Raw genomic sequence first — 21,227 nt, 5'->3', positions numbered from 1 at the left:
AAAAGGCTAAATCGACATTCAAAACCACATAACTTACTACTACACACTACACATTCTTCACAAAAGAATGACCGGTGGTGTACTAATATTTTTGATATACTACTAACAGTGTGTCCCAATTCAGGGGCTGGATCCTTCGAGGGTGGTAGTGTGCGGTTTTGGACTCTATGGTGCTCTATTCAGCAGAACTCTATGGTGCCTTTCCCTGTTCCGGCTAAATGTAGCTTTCTTCCGGCAAACTTCCTCTGAGTTTGTGTTGACAGTTAGCACGTGAGAAAACTTTAGCAGTATTACAGTTAAAAGATTAATATTTTAGGGCTGTTCTACGTCTTAAACATATGCCATGAGGGCCGCCTTTTACTAACCCGAAACTGAAGCGATGCCTGCCCGTCTTTTCAGAATGGAAACGTTAGTGTTGGTGTTAGTTAGCCAGCGCGCTAGCCGGTTAGCTGCGTAAGTTTAGCCATGTTGTTGCTGAGCTGCTGCTGCAGGCGGCTGAGACTGTAATCAGTTTCAGCTCAACCCCATCCCAAAAACTCACACACTCATCTGTTATGCTCTTACTCGTTCTGAATAACCTCTGCGCTATGGACACCGAAGCTATTGTGATCCGAATAAAGACGCCGGTTGGAGACATGGACTCTTCAGTGGACTGTCCTTCCCTGCTGAGCTTCAACGATTTACTGGTAAACAAAACCCTATTAACCTTATTAAAGTCTTATGAGTCCTTATAGACCTTATAGGAGCCTTATGAATCCTTCAACACTCCTAGCAGTTCCATTTCACTGCCTCACATCAGTGTATGTTTCTCAGTTCCTTTCCTGTAGCTTAGTCCTCCTGCATTGCACAGCTCAGTGTTTTGCCTGCACATCAGTAGTAACAGTAGGTAACGCTACAGTATCGACAAAATAATGTTTGAAATGTTACGCTGTCATCACTGTCTACACTTGTGGTTTTCCTGAAGTGTGTGATATATTCCCAATTTAAAGGGGTATTTCACCAATGTTTTGTTATTTCTGTATAATTCCATCTTTGAGATGTAAACAAAGTAATTCAGAGTGGTTTGGTGTGAAGTGGTGCATTACAGTGAAACAGTGAGACACTGATTTCTTTATTGTTGTATTGATGATTTAAACCAGGAGTTGTGTTGTCTATAACACAAATGTAGCCATTTCATTTGAAAATGCTTGTGGCCCTTTACATTGTTTGTAAATTTCACGATGAGTGGACCAAAAACGATGGCCCAAAGTTACTTTGAAAAACATCTGGTTAGGTTGACTTGCATTAAAAGTAAAGTGTGTTTTTTCCTTCTACTGTAAAGTTACTGTTTTGGAGATACAAGGGTTTGTTCCGCCAGCAGCGATATGCAAAGTTGATAATGGTGAAACAGTGGTAAATCTGAAGAAATATCTTTTTCTTTTGGTACCTTTTGCCTTACAAGGCATATACATGTCCACCATATATATATATATATATATATATATATATATATATATATATATATAATATACATATATATAATCACCACAAAAGTATCAGAAGATAATGTCTCGGAAAATGCATTAATAACCCTGTCATGTAATTCTTTCTGTCACATAGCTTTTAGAGGCATTAAATGCTTAAGAGGCTTCTGGTTCCTCTCACCACCATTGTAAACATTTCTGACTCTGGAACAGCACATTTCATATCAAACCACTTTGAGTTACTTTGTTTACAGCTTGACCATTTAATTATGGAGAAATTGTTAAAAATTCAGTGGAATAAGCAAAAGTGCACAAGCAGTCATTAAGTATGTACAGATATGTATCACATCTTTGTGGGACAAGTTTTTGTGGCGGTTCTGTTGATGTTAATGTTCTTCCCTGATATTTTACCAAACAACATGTTACAACATCAGCAACTTGTTAAACTGTTGGATCTTACACTAACCCAATAGTGCTATGACGGGGTGTTCAGGAAAGGGTGTGTTTAGTGTGGGCTTACACACTGTGCTTTTGCAGGCTTGAATACTTACCAGAAAGCATACAACACGTACAGAAATGTACAGGACTTGTAACAGGAAGCACACCCCCCCATGTACCATCTTTCTTGGAAACCACCGTCACTGATAAAAACTAGTCACCTAGATACATCTATTGTTGTATTGTTGATAGCAATTGTGGTCCTCAAAACAGTCCTCAGGGACCCCTCTATTCCTGTGTGTTGGAGTTGGAGCAAAATTATGCACTGTCTGGGAGGCTCTGAGGACCAGTTTGAGAACCACAGATTTATAGATCTTTTGCACTGTTAGTATTTTTCTGGGCCAAACCACCTTATGTAGTATCTAATTGGAACTCTTTATAATAAAGATATTTTTGAACACATTAAATATTTGAACACAGTAAATGTTGGTACTTTAAATGTTGTTAGTTTTTGCAAAAAACATATTCATTTATTTTTGAAAATGCAGAGTCAGTTGTTACTTATTAGATGAAATGATCATTGTCATGATTCCCTGTGTTCATGTGTGTTTTTCAGGTTGCAATCAGAGACGTCATGCCAGAGGCGACAGTTACAGCATTTGAATGTAAGCATTACTGGTTTAAAGATTCTTAATCTAAATGCAATACATTTTATTCATGTTATCAGCTGTACAGTAACTTTTAAGAGTACATTTATATTGACTGAAATAGCTGTAAATTTCCTTGGGCTTGGTAGATGAGGAAGGTATAGTAACATCAACACTACTTGTAGAAGAAAAACTGTATAGCTTGGGCTGGGAGACTAATCATTTTTATATTGAAACCGCAGTTGGAAAGAGTGTGATTTTCAAATAACAAGAGCTGCAGCTTTTATTATTGCTTTCAACAGCATTGGTTTAGCAACATACTTTTAAGTGGGGAAATTTAACCTAATAACGCTGAGCTTGTGATGAGTCAGCCCAATCAGAAGTAACCAAACACCCATGTGACATGTACACGATAACTCAGCTACAACTAACTGACAGTATGGCACATTACATTGACTGTCCAAGCTTTAAGCCAGAAAAAGTGTCTATGCCGGTTTTCATGGCCAAAAAAACAGGGCTGAACCTCAGTTTATAGAAAATAATTGTAATTTACATATTTGCAAACTTGATGCTCTTCGACAATAATCCCAGTTTTTATGCTGATGTGTACCATTCATGTGAATCATGTAGATTTAAAGCGTTTTCAGTTTTATTACACAATATCAACAGCAGTTCAAAGTGATGGAATTGTTGTGGATTTCAGGAGTCTAGTCATGAGCTTGAGGATTAAGAATCTGGGACAAATCAAGGTCCATTTTAGCACGTTAGCCTTGTCTTTAGATTGCAGAAAAAGTGGAAGTGCCGTTTTCTGTTACATATTACCATTATTATCATTTGCTACTACCATTACTAAAGGAACTCTGAATTTGGTGAATTATAGAAGACTATTCGCTCTGGAATTATTACTTAGTGCACTTGTAAAAATTACAAACATGATGAATTCATACTGTTTTAAATCTTGTCGGTAATCACTCAAATTACAGCACCTCTCCAGATCAAACTAATCTAGCTTGAATAGGGCTTTAGTTGACTTGACTCTCAGTCATTGAGCAATCTTGGTGCACTTGGTGATGTACTCCTCTATTTTAGATGAAGATGAGGTCGGTGACAGAATCACAGTTCGGAGTGACGAAGAGCTCAAAGCCATGCTGTCATACGTAAGTATTTAAGGTTTCAACTACCAGGTCTATGACAATAGACTGTCTAGAAAAGTCTAGTGCCATATTGGTAATAAATGCCAGTTTGAGACAGTGAGGACTGGTGTACTTAAGACTATTCTGTTGTATCTGGTGTCACTGGTGAGTAGTGTGCAGATTTGGAAGGACGTTTGTTATAAATCACTGTTAGAAAATGCTGTTCACTGTAACTTAGTTTGAATACTCCAAACTCTGTAAAGAGGTGATGATAAGCTATTTAGTGATGCCTGTGGATATAATAATATAAATTGGTATGTAGGTTTTAATAAGCACTCACAGATTCCAGGACTGGTCACTTCCTATTAAAGGTGTGGTCGATACAGTAATTTCCATTGTAGACAAAATGGTCCAAAGCTGACTGTCCGGCCCTTCTTCATTTAAAAAACAGCATCTGTATGGGATGTGTGAAGTGCGATCAATCTTTATTTAAAATGAGATGTTTTTTTTATTAAATAGAGTTTTATTCTTTTCAAGGAAATGGGGTTGTGTGCAAGGTGAATGTTGTTTTCGAAAAGAGAAGATGGAAAAAAAATGTATTTGAAAATAATCTTTCTTTATGTGAAAGTGTTCAAAGTATTTGTGGCCCAAGTGAATTATAATTACTGACCTCAGACTATTGAAGTCTGAACCACAGCCTGTTTTCATGTACTATTGAGTCTTGAAAGTGGTTTTGTTAGAATGGAAAAGCTATTAAAAATCTATTATCGTAGATCTATTCACCCTTGGGCAAAATCTTCTCATTACTTAGTGGATGGGCAGGGATAACAAGTAGCTACGTTTCCTTTTCTCTCTCTTTATCATCATCTTGCATTTTTGGGCTGCAAGAGTTGAAGTTTCCATGGCAACTCATGACCTCTGGCAGGGTCCTTCTCTCCTTTTTTAAATTATGCTCAGCATTAACTACACACAGTGAATGTAGCAAAATGTAAAACTAAATTTCTATTTCTTTCCTCACTGAGGTTTGAAATATCATGCCCTAAAGCACAGTGAGGATTAAATTAAGGGCAGCTTTTTATTGTTCGGTTTTAAACCTGTATTAGTCACACCATGTTTTAGAGTAAGTCTTATTTGCCCACACTCTGACAATCTCTGATGATATCAGTGCTTGCTTCTTGAAATATAGATGATCTTGCATAAAGAATTTGTTTTTTTATTTTATTAATTCTCTTTTGAAATAGCACAATGCAGAGTGAGTCCAAATCTATGACTCTGTAGGATGAGAATGAGTTTTGATTTATGAACATCGACTTACAGGCGCATGAATGATTAAATGGCTAATGGACTTTTTCTGCCATGACATGTTAATACAAGATGTTAATTTCACCTTTTTTTGATTGAAATAGTTTTCATCAATAGTTTGATGAAAATGTCTTTTAAAATTACTCTATTTTTTGTCATATTGATCAAATTTAGTATATATTAATAAAAATGACTAAAATGAGTGTTTTAGGAAAAATACCATTTTAGACAACAGAATTGTGCACATTTGACTGCAGAGGTCAGACAGACAATAAAACAGTGCATACTGATTACATTCATGCAAATAGATGTTACAAACTTACAAAAATGTCTGTGTTTTTAAGCTGTACTTGCCTTAAGTAGCATTAAACCCAGTTTGGGAGTGTGATTATACACAAACACTAACTTGGTACTAACAATTTTGAAAAGTGCATAAGTGTGCTAACGCTATATTGAATTCATTATTCAGTGTTCCCTTGTTGAGCTTTCTGGCAGTGACAGTCATTGCTTTAGACACCATGTATTACTGTAAATAGATTATTTGAACAAAACAGAAGTAGACCTCTGAAGTTGTGTGTCATGCCTGCGTTGGGAACTCCAGGGATAAGCTAGTTTTTCCTATGGGAAAGATGAATGACCTTTTTAAAAATGGCTGATATTGTGTCCTGTGGTAAATGAAAATGCTCCAAACTTAATTTTGTCTTGTGAACATTTTTCTCTGAATTTTACTGAATCCTATGACTTAGGAGGTTATTTAGTAGTCATAGGAATGATGCTACATACATACTACGAGCAAGCTAGCTGTCCAGTGCTTTGAGATGATGTTGCATTAAAGAGCTTGCCAAAGCTTGCTGGTTTGTATAGGTATTTTGGTGAGGTTGTCTTTCGTATAGTGTCAGTTCAGTGCACAGCTGTGTTAGCTTGCGTGCAGTGAAAACTTTGACAACTTAAAAACCTCATCATTTGATGGATTAGTGATTTTTTTGTTTAAAAAAAACAAAGGTGAAAAAATTTGCGAATGGCAAAATGTGTTGGCTTTGAAACATTTTGGCTTACCACAGGACAAAATAGCAGATTTTCGAAAATCGTTGAAAATTGATTTCTCCCTTAAAAAAAATCTAATATGGTTCCTGAATGTGGGCATGACTGAAACCATAGAATGATGACGTGACTTCAGATGTCTCTACAATAGTGCTAAAATAGGTTTGATTGTTTTGTTTCATATTATCGTTGGAAAAAAGTAATCAACGAGCATTTTTGAGTGATTTCACTGACGATGGCCAGCACTGATCGATCAATAGCCAGCACTGATAGAAGAAGCTGTTTTAAGTTTTTGTAGCTGTTATGTTTTTTAACATGTGCCAATTAGAGCTTGATCAATTTAGCAGCTTTGTCTTGTTATAAATTTTCAAACTGATTATGAAGTGACATCTTGAAAAAGATACACATGATCAGGTCAGCTGTGAGAGTACACCACTAAATTGCTTGAAGTTTTTCCTATATGCTTTGAGTGGAAGCTGCATTGCAGATTTGCAGCTATAATGCAGATTCACACACTTACAAGAGTAACTACACCCTAAGACCTTTTTTTCCAGTAATAGCTGAAATGCCTTGTTCTGTAGTAATAATACACCCCAGTCTTGCTTGAAATGTGAACACATCTTCTCATCAAAGTACAATGACACGTCACGGTATGCAAATCAGTCAGCCAATATTACCGCGTCTTGATGATGCTGTACATGTGCCCAGAGCCACGTAGAGAGATGGCGTTGCTCGTGCCGCGCTCATAAATATGCAACCATACAAGCGAGGGAGAACATCAGTGCTGTTTTTTATGTTTTCCTGTATATATCGTCTCATCGCGTTTAGCGTCTTATTTAGTGCTCAGGTTGTATTGAATAAGGACCTGCTGAACAGATAATTAGAAGCTAGCTGTCACGATTTTAGGGAATGTTCTGCCATTCGAACGCCTCTTACACTTGCCGTTAATCATTTTCTGGCCCTACGTTAACTCTTTGGCCACTTGAGTCACGTGCCCCTCCCGTTTTTGAACATTTTGAGCCAGGGGTGGAGTTGGCTGAAAATAGTGGGGTGTAGTTACTCTTTAAAACCTGATGTACTGTTTCAAGTTTGAACTCATGGCATTTGTAAATAAGGAAAAAACAAAAACAAGTAGACAACAAAGAAATAGGATATTTGTAAAGCTGATTTAGCTACAGTACAGTTTTGGTTAATGATGGAGCAAGTAGCTGAGTTGCTGCAATTCATGTTGATTAATGGGGCTTATTTAATACGTGTGACCAATTTACTGTCTAATAACAAAAATTCAACAGTGATCGTTGAAATGAAATGCAGTCTTAAACCTTAAATTTAAAACGTTATGCATCGCCCCTCTTTTCCTTTATAAAGGCTGTTTATCACTGTTTTGCTTATTGTTTCCCTTTGAGCCAATATTAAATGCATTCTGCAATAGTTACTGTTCACATTGCGGACGTCAGGAGTAATGACTTGTAAACGTTTCTCTCTGAAGTACAGGGGAAACTAAATGAAGTATCAACTTTTATTATTTATTATTCAGTACTTAAAGTTTCGCCTCATTAGAAGCATGCCCCCCTCTGGGCAGAGAAATTTTTCAAAATCCACTTTCAGCTGGTGTTGTCTTTTACCCCCCATCAGCTTCCAATGACTATGCTAGCCACAGGCTCAATAATCATGATTTCTGATTCTCTAGCAAAAAAGTGGATATTTATTTATTTATTTATTCATTTCTATGCCAGCTGCTTTATTACTGCTTCACAAGACTGACTGTTTCCTAAATTAAAATCAAGGTTTTCATCAAAGACATCTATTACGAAACCCTTGCTCAATGCTCTGCTTAAATAACAATATTTCAGTGGATCTGTATAAAGACGTGGAATATTTATAGCCAATTAAAAGCTTTTTTACAAACAGAGACTTCTAATACAAACATCTTTTTCTCTTATTACTACCTCTGTGCCTTTTGGAAGAAAATGCAGTGCTGAAGGAAGTGAAGTGTTTAATGCAGGGGACAGACAATATAAACGTTGCATGGATCTTTTGCAATGCATGTACGTTAAATTTTTCTCTATGCATTTATTCAAGCATAAGGGCTTTTTCTTTTGCCTACGTGGCCATTTGCTCTCCAGTGAGACGTGTGCTTGTGAATTGCTTTGATGTCATCAATTCCAGATGAGGGGATGGTTATTATGTTGAACTGGTAGGAATTAAGAGATGGCTCTTTCTAAATACTTAAGCAAAGACAAGAAACTGAAAAAACAGAAGATTGCATTGAATATGTTACATGTCACAATTGGTTTTAAGGGTAGCAAAAAGGAGGGAAAAATAAAAGTGTAATTAAAAATGAATTAACAATCAAAATACATTATGATTGTAAGTTAAAGTATAAAACATACAAAAGAAAAAAGGAGATAAATGAGAAACTGTACGACTGTACCAATACAGTCTTTCTCAAAATACATACATTTGAAGTGTTTAAAATTTAAAGTATATTTAGATGTATATGTTTAAAGTGTATTTGAGCTTGAGAAGGATGTGTATTTTGAATACATGTAAAAAGGTCCTGCTGTTTGAATTCAGTAGATGTTTTTTGGATGAATTTTAGTTCAGATGCCAGATTGTTTCATTAATTAATTCATTGATTAATTTAGTTTTTTCACGTTCAGTTTAATATACTTCCTTTCTGGGCACTGATTCTGTATTCAAATGAGAAGACTCTCATTGGCTGACTCCATAGAAGCTGTGTGATTAGGAAGAGCATGTGTGGATGTGGGGTGGGGTTGGGGTTGTCATTATGTTTATAGCTCAAAAATGGCTGCAGTGACCACAACATTGTGAAACCATATAGCATCATGTAGCAGAGCAGTGTGGCACACATAAACAAATTTTGAGATTTTTAAATTATTTTTAAACATAAATTTAATGAATTAAAATGTCATTTTCATTATTTTTATTTATCACACTTGACCAGTTGACTACCTTTTCTTCACAAACTTGCTGTTTTTGAGCTGAAAGGTACAAGGTGATAAAAAAAGACTAGGCTAGTAACATTAGCTAAGGTAACAGACCATTTGCATTTGTGTGTTTGTCTAAAAGACTGACAGCCTTTCTCTTTGCAAATTTCAAGCCAAGTGATAGTTTTGTATCACTAGCCTGATTAAGGTCAGAAAGCTCAGTACTTAAGTTTAAGTTAAAATGTCACCTACATTGCCTAGCAATTGCATTATTTTTCAAGAGTTTAACAAGCTGACATCTTCAACAGCAAACATTTGACGGGCGGGCACGTCATGTTATAAAGTGTAGGGCTTGACAACATGGTTTACTGGAAACATGGCATCGAAACACCAAAAAATTACTCTTACGTACCTCCGAAATCACGTCAGAAACAGTGGTAAAGGTGAGCTTGGTGGGTGTGGTTATGTTGGTGGAGGGGGAGCTACTACTTTGCTGTGACATATAAATGGGAAAAAAAATGCCAACAGCTTATTGAATCGCTTGCCTTTTTGAAAGAAAAATGCTCCAAAAAGACACAGAATTCACATTTCATGTTTTCTAGAATAGAATAGTGACAAGTAATGCATATATGAACTGGCAAGGAAAATACAGGTTTGTTAACTTCGTCTCTTTTAGCAATGGTCCAATCTGGCTACAGTAGCTATAAAGAATGCATTTGAGGGCAGAACTTGGATAGATCAGTTGTGCCCTTGGTTTATTAGTGTGAAACAGGAATCTGTACAAGATTCTTTTCTCATCGTGATCAGTTGTCTTTCTCCAGTGGACATCAGATGACCATTTTATCGCAATTGGTTCAAACCTGATGGAAAGTTAAAAGCATTTGTGTTGACATCACCTCCTGTGTTTTCCTGGTTTCAACTCACTAATTGAGGAACACTCCATTCTGAGTGTGTTAATGATGATGCGGTGGGGAAGGGTCTGCTCACACTGTCCCCATCGGCACGCAGCAGCAGCCAGCGTATGATCAAAATGCCTTTAGTTATTGTCCAACAAAGGAGGATTTCTTTAATACACTGCCACAGATTAGTTGGTAATTGTGTCCCTAATCAATAAAGTAGTGGAGCAGAAAATTAAAGGTGTGTGTGTGTGTGTGTGAGAACACACATATGTTTTGGAAGAGCCACATTGTTTCTGAATGACCCAGTGACAGTGCTCGAGGCGATAGAGAGAGCACAGTATGTATAGAGGAGAGTGAGGGAGGAGAGAGAGGCACTGGTGAGGTGACAGTGATAAATAGGGCTTTTAATATAACAGCTGCAGCAGCTCTGCTTCCACGGCATGTCTTCATGTACACTTATGTATTTATCTCGCACAAGCGTACACACACACACACATACACACACAGAGGATCTTGACATTACTGGTGCCCTACAGTGTTTTTGTGGGTGACATTTTCAGGATCCAACAACATAAATAATTATGATTACAATTTTTACTACATGACTACATTGCTGTAATTATTAGGAGAAATATATAGATATATTGCACGATTGTATTGAACTTTTAGACCGTAATTATAAACATGTTATAAATATGAGCTTATTACAGTAATATTTTCATAATTTTAGAACATTATATCAACTTACAATAATTACATTAATTGCATTAAACATAAATATAGTAAAATATCACACTACTATGTACTGTCACACTGTTACTGTAATTTAAGAACCTTGATTGTTATTAAATAATACTGTATTAATATAATTATAAAGCCATAGCTCTAAAGCTATCATTGTGCTTTATTATACTGAACAAAGTAATGTAAGCATATCTTTAGTCATGTCACAACAAGGACTGACCAGTGTGTTTTTAATATACTGCAACATTGCAATCACAATATATTTATAAAATACTTTTTTCCCCAATATTGCACAGCCCCACTCCAGACCCATGTTTACTTACTTTGACTTGTTCTATTTTTCACCAAAATAAGTTCAGCCGAATTCATTTCATTGTTATTGCCATGACGCTACTTTCTAATGATTGTGTGTAACAGAGTCAGAACAGTCACTATAACAGGGAAACTGTATTTGATTATTTAATTTAAATATACACAAAAATGTTTTACAAAATCATTGAATTGTTTGAGAAACCTTGATTAGAGATCCTGTTGGGTCACATAGCCAGTGTGATCACTGAGACAAGGTTGATAAGGTTGTTTTTTTTTCTTCTCACAGTGGTTATAAATCCCTGTTTACAGTTTGTCATCTGATTAATCAAAACACCTGCATAAACTAGAATTCTGTATGTTGCACTTGCATAAAATAGATTTCAGTATTTTGAAAGATGTAGACTGTCTACTGCAGCCCCTCAGGCCCCCTAGAGAGTTCACATTTTGGTTGTAGTCCTGAACCTGAAACACCTGAACCAAGTTGTAAAGGGCTGTAGAACACTGATGACCTTTCTCCAGTGTATTGGGAGCAGAAACAGAACATAAATGTGCTCTGCTCTAATGCTGCAGTTTACTGTGTAGGTCTTGAACTGTGTAGGGCCTAAATCATAACCCTGTGGCACCTCTTGTAGTTGAGCTGTTTTGTTTTAGCACAATTTAATTGCAAAAATACACCAAGACTTAGCATGCCACTACAATGACAACTACACTACAAATGTTTACTGGCTGTAGGCCCAGTTTTTCTTTATTTTTGAAGATAATTGCTGGAGATGTATCGAGATCTTTTCAATCTTTTGGTCTTTCGATTATTTGTTGTTGGTCAAAATGTAGATACATATTGCTGAGTTGACTTTTAAAGTGTTCCCTCTACATATATCATTCATTTGTGCACTGACTTTCTCACACACGCCCAAACCTACCTCCCCCCCATGTCCATCTGGATTTGTGGTTGCAGGAGGTTGATTGTGTGTGATTGGAGCCTGTGTCTGGGTACAAAGGTCTCATGCTCGACAAAGAGGAGGGGTGGCCCAGCTCAAGGCCAGATGGTTCTGTTAACACAAGCATCAATTGAAATGTCCTTTTGGCAGGAGGCAAGGCATTCGGGTTTTTGTGTGTGTGTGTGTGTGTGTGTGTGTGTGTGTGTGTGCGCGTGTGCACGCATATACTCTCAAAAAAATGAACCAGGGAGGTCATTTGACTTAGAAACTGAAAATATGTTGACATTAAATAAATTAATTGGTGTTCTCTTTGAGTGACTGGTTTAAGTAAGATGGACAAAAATTAATTTCAGTGAAATGAAAACTGTTTATGTTGATCCAAAGAGAATTTCATTCCAATGAAACCCAAATACATTGCACAGACACACAGAAAAATCTAAAACCAAACTAACCAGTTCATGAGATATTAATTACTTTTTTGAAAACGAGTTTCTCATTACTTTTTACTGTATTAATGTTTATTCGTATTTATTCAAATGTTACATAGTGTTTCAGTTGACAGAAACACTGTTACTGCTAACATAATTGGTTTATGTAGTTTGCTTAAAGACTTTTGCACGATACTGTAAACTGGTGAATACTAATGAATAATAAGTATTAAGATTAATAGTTGAATATTAAGTTTATGGTTGAAGACATTAATGAATAAGTAAAGTAATGCCTAAGAAGTAGGTTCTTTCACAACTATGGGTCAAGCTATTAACCAGATATTTGGTCTGTGCAATGTCTTTAATATTAGTAATATGATTCAAAGCATTATGAAATTAATGCCTTCATAAGAATTGAATACTTTTTCAACTATGGATGAAGCTGTTAGCCAAAAAATTCTTAACCAAAAATATGATTTGTTCAATCAAAAAATGTAAATAAATAGTCGACTTCTGAGTTTGCTAGGTAATTGAAGTTTAAACGTGCCTTTTCAGATAAATGGAATTCTAAAAAGATAGTTGGTAGAATAAAGTGTTACACCTGCATGACAGTACCAATGAAAGAAGTGCTTACTATACATAAATAATAAAGACAATGACATTGCAGACAGAATTATGCCTAAACAAAGGGCTGCTTCCAGTGACATCCCATATAGTGGTTCTCTTGAAGGACTGATATTTGTTCAGTGTAGCTTTAATTGCTTTATTAATGGAATGTGTGTCTGTCTTTGATTATCTGCAGTACTGCAACACGGTGACAGAGCAGCGCATGAATGGACTTCTACCAGAGCCGCTGCAGATCTTTCCACGAGGTTAGTGAAGTGTGCATTATGTATGTGTATATCTGGACCGCACTGATTGTCCCAATCACACTATCGTTTCTGAGTGGAATTGTGGGAGTCGTTCAGTCATCACACTGGATTAGCATTGTGATTAGGGTCTGGAACTGGAACTGGAACTCCAAATCTGTGATTTTAGTACAAATCTGCAATGTTTGTAGTCTTTACAAGTCTGACAAGTAGTAATGCATAATGGTATTGGAATCATTACAGTATCAGCAGATAATTGTTTAAAAAAGATTTTCAGCTTCGGATTGATGTTTAGATTTGACTGATAATTCAAATGATGTATTTGTTGTACTCTGCAGAGGAGAGTGTATAGACAAGACTGGGCTACAGTGCTAAAATATCAAAATTTTATACTTAACCCTCTGTAAGTGTTACATTTCTCTTTTAATGCTAATCCAGGTAGATTTAGTCCCAGTTTCTAGATTTTGTGTATATAAAACCATCAGGATTGGCAGGTTTAGGATTTTGAGTTTACGCAGGATTTCTCAGGCCTACTATAACATGCTCTTGTTTGCCTGTTTTGTGTAAGTACATTATGCATGCCTAACCATGTTATTGGTAAGCATACACCATTCTACATGAATAGTGTAAATAGCTTTCCCTACAGTGGGCTTTAATTCTTTGAGGGGCAATTGTTAATTTATCCCTCGGCCTCATTTTCTCTCCAAAGCGCTTCAAATGTTTTTTTATTGCTCCTTGTTCTCTGGCCCCAAAGTGCTTTACAATCTAGCCAATTACTTTTGCAGCCGGCAAGACTCCTGGGATCCGGAACATCCACGGCCTCAAGGTAGGTGTCCCTGTGATTGTTTCAGTAAAGTTGCCCACGGACGGTTCATGCTGCGTTCCACTTATTGAAATGTCAATTGAAGTCAGACCACTTCGCTCTTTGTCTCTGTTTCCACATTTCCGTCCTCTTATCTCATTCATAATCGAAGGCGAAGGTGTGTTGGGTTTTCTCTGTGCAGATAGTTTCTCTTTTCCATCTGTCTGGCTCAACAAAAATTCCAACCCAGCAACTCTTCACTGTAGTCATAAACATGCTGATTTCAGCTATTTATGAAATGATCCTTGAGTCGATCAACTCACAATCAGAGTTCAGCTTTTTTTCAAATAATCTTAAGCGTTTTGTCTTTTCTCTGTTTTAATCCAAACTTAATTGGCTTGAAACAAGGAGGGGGAACAGTATACATCTAAATGAGGTCTTGGTGGGTACTAATTAAGGAGAGAATCACTGCTTTGCTGGACTACACACCATGACCTAAAGACCTCAATTAAGCTAGTTATTTTTAGTCACTTTGCCCCCCTCCCTTCTTTATCGGCCCCAGTTGGTGAAATGTAGATCTTACAACAAGCAGCCCTGTTAATCTCCTTGTTGAATGACAAATAAAGGGCGTCATGTTGATTTGTAATTATTCTTTTTTTAATAAATACATAAGGATGTTCCCAAAGTTGTTTTCAATTTCATCAAGTAAATGGAATGACCTCTTTCCTCAAGCCTATCTTTTCCACTCTCATCTTCCCTTCCTCAGTTCTGTCTTCTCTTCCTTACACATGCCCTTTCTCAGCTAGTTATTGAACTGCAGATCGATTAGTTGAGGGTAGTAATATTTTTTGTTTGCCTGCAGGTGAACACACGACCTGGATCGTCCAGCAGCCGCGGACCCTCTCCTGCTGACTCTCTGCCCAACAACAGGTGAGACACTCACAAATGCCTGATTTAGATGGAGCGTAAAAAAAAGTACAGCTCTGTTCAAGCTGGATTAGCAGTTTAACCCTTTAAGGCTGACAGTTATGTGCAAACATTTGGGCGCCCCTCGTCAAAGCAACATGTTTTGTAGATTTTCTCAGTGAAAACAAGTACACATCCTCTACTGAGAACACTGAGCGGAAAAGAGAGCTCTGAGCTTACAAATACCATGTTTAGGTTCCTTGTAGAGGATATGTTAAATTATTTTCACTTAGAAAATCAACAATATGCAGTTTTACCAGGGATACCTAACCTTTGCATACAGCTATATTTCTGCTGTGTAATGTGTTCTTCTCCATTAATGACATGATTCTTAATGCTTTTGTTACGTGAAGTTGATATATATAGAACATGATCTAAGTTGAAAATTTGTCACAAACTGTTTTTTTGAAAAAGAAAACACATGAATGGCAATATAAGTCACACATCAGTCATGGTTTATTGTTACTCTCATTAACCAACACAATAATAGGTGCATACTTGTCCAAACTGGATCAGAAAAAAAGCAGAGTGCATTACATTCTTTACTTTGTATTTACTTGGTGAAATTACCTTCTGTAATTGGCTGAACTGAGAGCATCTTGTTACTAAGCATAACTGAGCATAACACTTAACATGTACATCTGTGACGTCTGAATCCAGACTATCTGTGGTAATTTGGGGAAATTACACAAGTAAATTTTATCCCATACCAATCGCCCAGTTAAATCCTGACAAATTACATTACAGAATGTCCCTGGTAAAACTAATCCAGCTCAAATAGTGCTTATTATAGAGAGAGGATCTCCTTATCAGTGACAATGATGTCACTGAAGACACCAAGATGTCCAGTTCACTGTACCTAATTCATTCCTCCTGTTTGACCTACAGGAACAAAATGATTGGACAGACGATCATAGTAAACATTCTTTAAGCTGCTTTGAAGCTTCATTCCATCCTGTTCAGTTGCATCATCCCCTTTGTTGGAGCTTAGCTGTGGAGAGCTGAGAGCCCCAAAGTCAGCCTGTAGGTTCTATAGAAACATTTGACAAGGTTTAATTGCATTTGAGTAGATAGAAAAACAGCTCTTAGCACCTGTGAACCACCACCAATTATAGACTGGTATGCAGACCACCAGTGCTCTTTTTATCCACTTCAAGTCTAAATGTTTCTTTATTACATCTAGATTGGTTTTATTCAGTCTCGCTCTAAGACTGCCACAGCATTGCACAGTTATGGGTTTCTTTGCTCTAGTTTAAGTCAATTTATCAGCCAGTTAGCAAGCATTTTATGAGCTGAAGCTGAGAAAGGTGCTAAATTATGCAGTGGTCTACCAGAACACTGATCTAGATTCATATACTACAAGGATAAATTTTTTAAGACTGGTTATTTGGTCGACATCTGACTATATTTTGCTGTCAGTATGAATTCTTCATTATGTGTCCTTTTTAGTCATGGATGAGGTTTGAAAACCAGACACAGGATTCTTGAAATGGAAATGATTAAGTGAAGATATTGTTGCGGAAATCCTAATGGCTCCTTTTTTTGATCTTTTTTTTTCCATGTTACATCATTTGAAAATGCCAATTGCCCCTTACATTATGTGAAAATTTCATGATGGGCAAATATAAATGGTCCAAAATTATTTGGAATAAAATTGAGTTATGTTAGCATACACTCAAGGTTGGGAATATTTTTCCTTCTCCTGAAAAATTGCCATTTTGATGATAGAGTGCTGATATGTTACAGCCATATGTATTGTTTGTAATAACGAGAAAGATCAAGATTTTCTTTCTTTTCAACAGTTTAAAGAAGTCCTCAGCAGAGCTGAAGAAAATATTGACCAATGGCCAGGTACTACACAGTACACTCCATAGACCTCCTCAACAGGATTTTTTAGCTTGTCCTGTATCCTTCACATACATACAATATTGAGTAATTTTCCTTTTTTTCCTGTAAGTGCCTGAGTTTTTAAGTGTCCTCATTCAAGTCCAAATGATACTTGAACTTGACAGCTTTCAGCTTGTTCTCTTGCCTGCTTTGTGAATAGTGAATCTATATGCAGCTGATGCTTTTTACAGTTCTCTTTCTCTGTGTACTTGACACAGAGTGTGAAAAGCATTTCTTCACGTTTTTAGGCACTGACCTATATTTTGACACATCCTAAAAAATGGTCAGTGTATGCTACACCTATTAAACCAGCTCCCACTTGACCATCACTTAGCCTGTCCTATTAGCTCCTGTTGACTGCCATGTGTGAGTGTGTGCATGTGTGTCACTAGATTCGTATCGATAGCCTCTTGAAGGGCTGTTCAGGTCCCTTTTCTCCATGGTGCGTTGGAGATCTTTATCTTGACTTGAGTGGAGTGATATCTGTATTCGTTTGTTGATTGTCTCGTCCCTCGCTTGGCCGACCGCTCCCCTCCTCCTCTCTCTGGCAGCACAGCAGGGGAAGCGTGGAAGCGAGACAGTGTCAGATAGACAATTAAGTGAGTCAAGCCCCCTGTGACACCTGTAACATGCACAACTAATGGAGCTGTGGCCTCCATCCCCTGGCACATGCTTGTTCTCGCTCTCTCTCTCTCTCTCTCGCACCCACACACTGAAACCTAATCAATGGACCTGCATTGGAGTGAATGCCATATTTCCCAGTTAAAACGAGGCTTGACAGCAGGACATTGACTTCATTTCAACCTCAGCTGCAGGGGAAAATACTTGTCAACCAATAACACCAGGTATTGACATGCTGCCTCCCTGGTAAACCAATCAGATCAGATATCAGTGGGTGAGATGTAGAGCAAATACTTGTGGGCAATGAGGTAAGATTGTGACTCATATCAAGTGAATGAAACAGAACAGAATATTCAAGCATTCACATCATAGTATATTCAGAAATTGAACAGTATGTATGCCTACCTTATAGGTCCACAATATGCAGGTACTATGCACAGGTCAGAGACCACCCATTCATTTATTTAATTTATAGTCAAAAGAGCCATAAATAAATATAGTCATAAGTACAAATTATAATTTTTTCTGGGTCAGAAAAAAACAGGAAACATACACATTTACACAAATTAAATTACACAAAGGCCTCTGACACTATCTATGATATCAGATCTATCAGGAGATTTCCAAAACTGGAAGGACCTGAAAGAATGTGAAATCCACAAAAAATAAGAAAATTTGTGCTAGAGTACCAAAACTGAACAATATGAGATGTGAAGAAAGGTTTTATGGACTATGAGTCTAAATTTGCATTTGGAATTATTTGAAACATTCAAAGCAGTGACACTGAAATGATAGTGGCATGGCAATGTGTGAGGCACAGCATCGTTGGTGAGGTGTTTACGGCTTAAAACTAGCATATAAAGTGTTATGTGTCGTTGTATAATATTCTGTAGTACAGCATTGCATCCCTCAGCCTCATCAGTCACTACAATGTCCAGCATGCTTTTTGCTAATACGTCATAAGACTACTCTGAATTTTTGAACAGAAGTAAAGAAATCCACTGATGTCTCAGATGGCGTGTGTGAATGTTTCCCTACAGTGTGGCTCACATGAGTGATGCAAGTCTGAAGTTGTCATAAACTTGCTGCAGTTTAAAAGTAGGGGCATTTATAAGCTTTAACGCTGTTTTGTAACTTTATTAGGTGTCTAACAGGCCTTGTTTGATCAATAAAGTAGATAGTTAACATTGACTGTCCACAATAAAGTGATGATTAATCGTAGGTACACTGCCACAATTTTCTCATCCTCTGAAATACTCCAAAAACTACGAAAGGTCAAGGAGATGGTATCTGCTGTGGTATTATGTGTGTAAGAGAGAGAGGAAGGCAAAGGGGTCACTTTGTTTACTGATGATGCAGGGTTTTTTCTGTGTCTCACTGACAGGGAGAAAGAACAACCGTCTCCCTGTAGCCCCCTGGTGTCAGCAGGGGCCAAACTGTATTACACTCTTTTGACAGCTTTTATCAAAGTCGAACAGGACCGAACAGGCAAACAAATGGTCGTTAAACTCTCCATCACTCTCTCCCCCACCCACCCAAAACTCCTGTCCTTTTATAAATTGGAAGGCACATGTTGTTATTGATCCTGCTCCCGCTCTGCTGCTGAACGTGAAATGACCTGAGAACCTAGTCTTTTATTTATGGCCTCCAGTAGCATTTTTCCTCCCTCAAATATTTCTGTCCCCTAGTGACATCTTTCTATTTTATACTTGTATGCCCTCTCCCTTTCTCTCCCTCTCTCTGTATCTCTCTCACTACGTACTCCTTTTTTTTCCCTTGAAGATAAATGAACAAGACATCCAGTACCAGGAGCAACTTGGCCATGGAAATGGAGGCACCGTATACAAGTGAGTGCTCTTCACCTCTTCGTTACCTTGAGTTTTAATTGGACCCAGCATATGCTTATCTCTTCACTGGGCTTTCCATTTCATTACTGTAGAACGGAGCCACATTGGATACGGTGTAATTGAAGCAAAAGGTCATGCGCTGTTTTCTATATGTTTACTCATCTTCTGATCATTTCTTTCACACTGCTCTCCAAATTTATTCAATACTCCAGCGTCCACTCAGCCTGACTGCATCTTCTGGCAGCTTTGAGGCGCTGGGGTGAGACGATTATTTATTTTATAAAGTGAAGGTTGCCAAACGCGGGCGATATTGATTGTGACGTTGAGGAATGGCATTGATTCAGTTTGACTCCCTGTGAAGCCGGTTTCAATTACACAGATGATCTATTAGTAGCAAACGGCTAACATGACAGGTCAGCACACGCGCACCCTCACACACAGACGCTGTTGAACCTTGCCTATTCTCTGTCTGCTATCTACTGAAATGCTTTATTGAGATTGATAACCTAGACCACTGTGGATTCTTTGTGTCATTTACTGTGAATTACATAAATAGCCATTCACTATTCAGGTGAACCAGACTAATTAAATGCATTTTATTGGATGAAATTGAGAATGATCAATGTACAAACCTCACGGCACTGCATTCAAAACTGTAATGCTTCTCTGATGGATATCCACACATGGGCACAAGAATACTTTGACAAAACCATTATCAATAAATACTGTTCGTCGCTGCATCCACAAATGCAAGATAAGACTGTGCTATGCATAGTGAACACATACGTCAGCAATGTCCAGAATCACCGCTGACTTCTCTGGGATAGAGGTCATCTGAAATTGGCTGATGCACCGTGTAAATGTGTATTGTGGTCTGACGAGTCAATCTTTCATGTTGTTTCTGGAAATATTGTACGTAGTGTCCATTAAGAAGAAAAGGACCACCCAGATTGTTGCCAGTGTAAAGTTCAAAAGCCAGAGTCTGTCATGGTATCGGGTGTATTAGTGGGTAACTTGCACATCTGTGAAGGCACCATTAACACAAAGATTTTTTGGAGCTACAGATGCTGCCTTCTAGACAACGCCTAAACATGTTCCTGTCGCAAAAGACACGTTTACATGCAGCTGGAGCTGGGCGATATGGCCAAAAATGTTATCACGATAAACAAAATTCATATCGTTCGATATCGATACATACTGCGATAAATGTCAAATCATTATTTCTTTCAAGTTTGAAGGCTGATTTTTGCTCCTCGGTGGTTAATTGCTGTTTTAAACTATCCTTTATGGTCGGAACACGACAAACATTCACCAAACAGTGGAACATTTTACCAGCTGGAAAAGCATGGCTATTTTGTAATAGTCATAATTTAAGAAAGAAAACAGATTATTTTTAGCTGGTGACGAGCGCTCGGCTACCCCGCTACAAATGACATCACAGTATTCAGACACCAGCTAGCGACGACTGGATATTCAATTGTAGTAGTTTAAGTGGTGAACCGCAAAATATCAACACTAGACAAACAGAGTCCTCCTTTTAGGTACGTTTAAACTGAAAGCGGTGCTTTTGTGTCGTGTTTGATCTACAGTATCATCAATTCTCCGTGTTTTGGAGTGACGGAGCGCTGCTTCAAGTTAGCCAGCTGCTAAAAACAGCTAGCCTGGAAAGATAGCGCTCTCCTGCTCTTCAATGCGTCACAGCTTCCTCAGTTTACTTTCATTTAAATCGGAGCTGTAATTTACATGAACCCACTTCTTTCTTTCACTTTCGTTGCTTGGGAATGCACTAATATTAAAATATGACTGTCCGAGTGCTGCAACAGCGCTTTAGTTGTGAGGATTGTGATTTAACGCTGCTAAAGCTGGTTAGGATGTACAGAAAGAGGTGAGTTCGCTGTAGGTCAGTATAGTTACACCACTGACCTTGTCACACTCGGTC

General features: G+C 37.6%; 1 protein-coding gene across 1 annotated transcript in view; it reads left to right on the top strand.

The window, feature by feature from the left end:
- Positions 1-238: 238 nt before the first annotated feature.
- Positions 239-21,227, top strand: part of map2k5 (mitogen-activated protein kinase kinase 5) — an 81,959-nt gene continuing 60,970 nt past the window's right edge. The window contains exons 1-8 of the mRNA XM_036584245.1: positions 239-686; positions 2,518-2,566; positions 3,638-3,705; positions 13,099-13,168; positions 13,951-13,991; positions 14,830-14,897; positions 16,736-16,784; positions 19,224-19,288. Coding sequence (XP_036440138.1) covers positions 555-686; positions 2,518-2,566; positions 3,638-3,705; positions 13,099-13,168; positions 13,951-13,991; positions 14,830-14,897; positions 16,736-16,784; positions 19,224-19,288 — 542 coding nt within the window. The 5' untranslated portion in view covers positions 239-554. The remainder of the gene's footprint in view (positions 687-2,517; positions 2,567-3,637; positions 3,706-13,098; positions 13,169-13,950; positions 13,992-14,829; positions 14,898-16,735; positions 16,785-19,223; positions 19,289-21,227) is intronic.

The sequence above is a fragment of the Colossoma macropomum genome, unplaced genomic scaffold (assembly GCF_904425465.1).
Source record: "Colossoma macropomum unplaced genomic scaffold, Colossoma_macropomum, whole genome shotgun sequence".
Lineage (NCBI taxonomy): Eukaryota > Metazoa > Chordata > Actinopteri > Characiformes > Serrasalmidae > Colossoma > Colossoma macropomum.
This window is presented reverse-complemented; position numbering and strand designations above follow the sequence as displayed.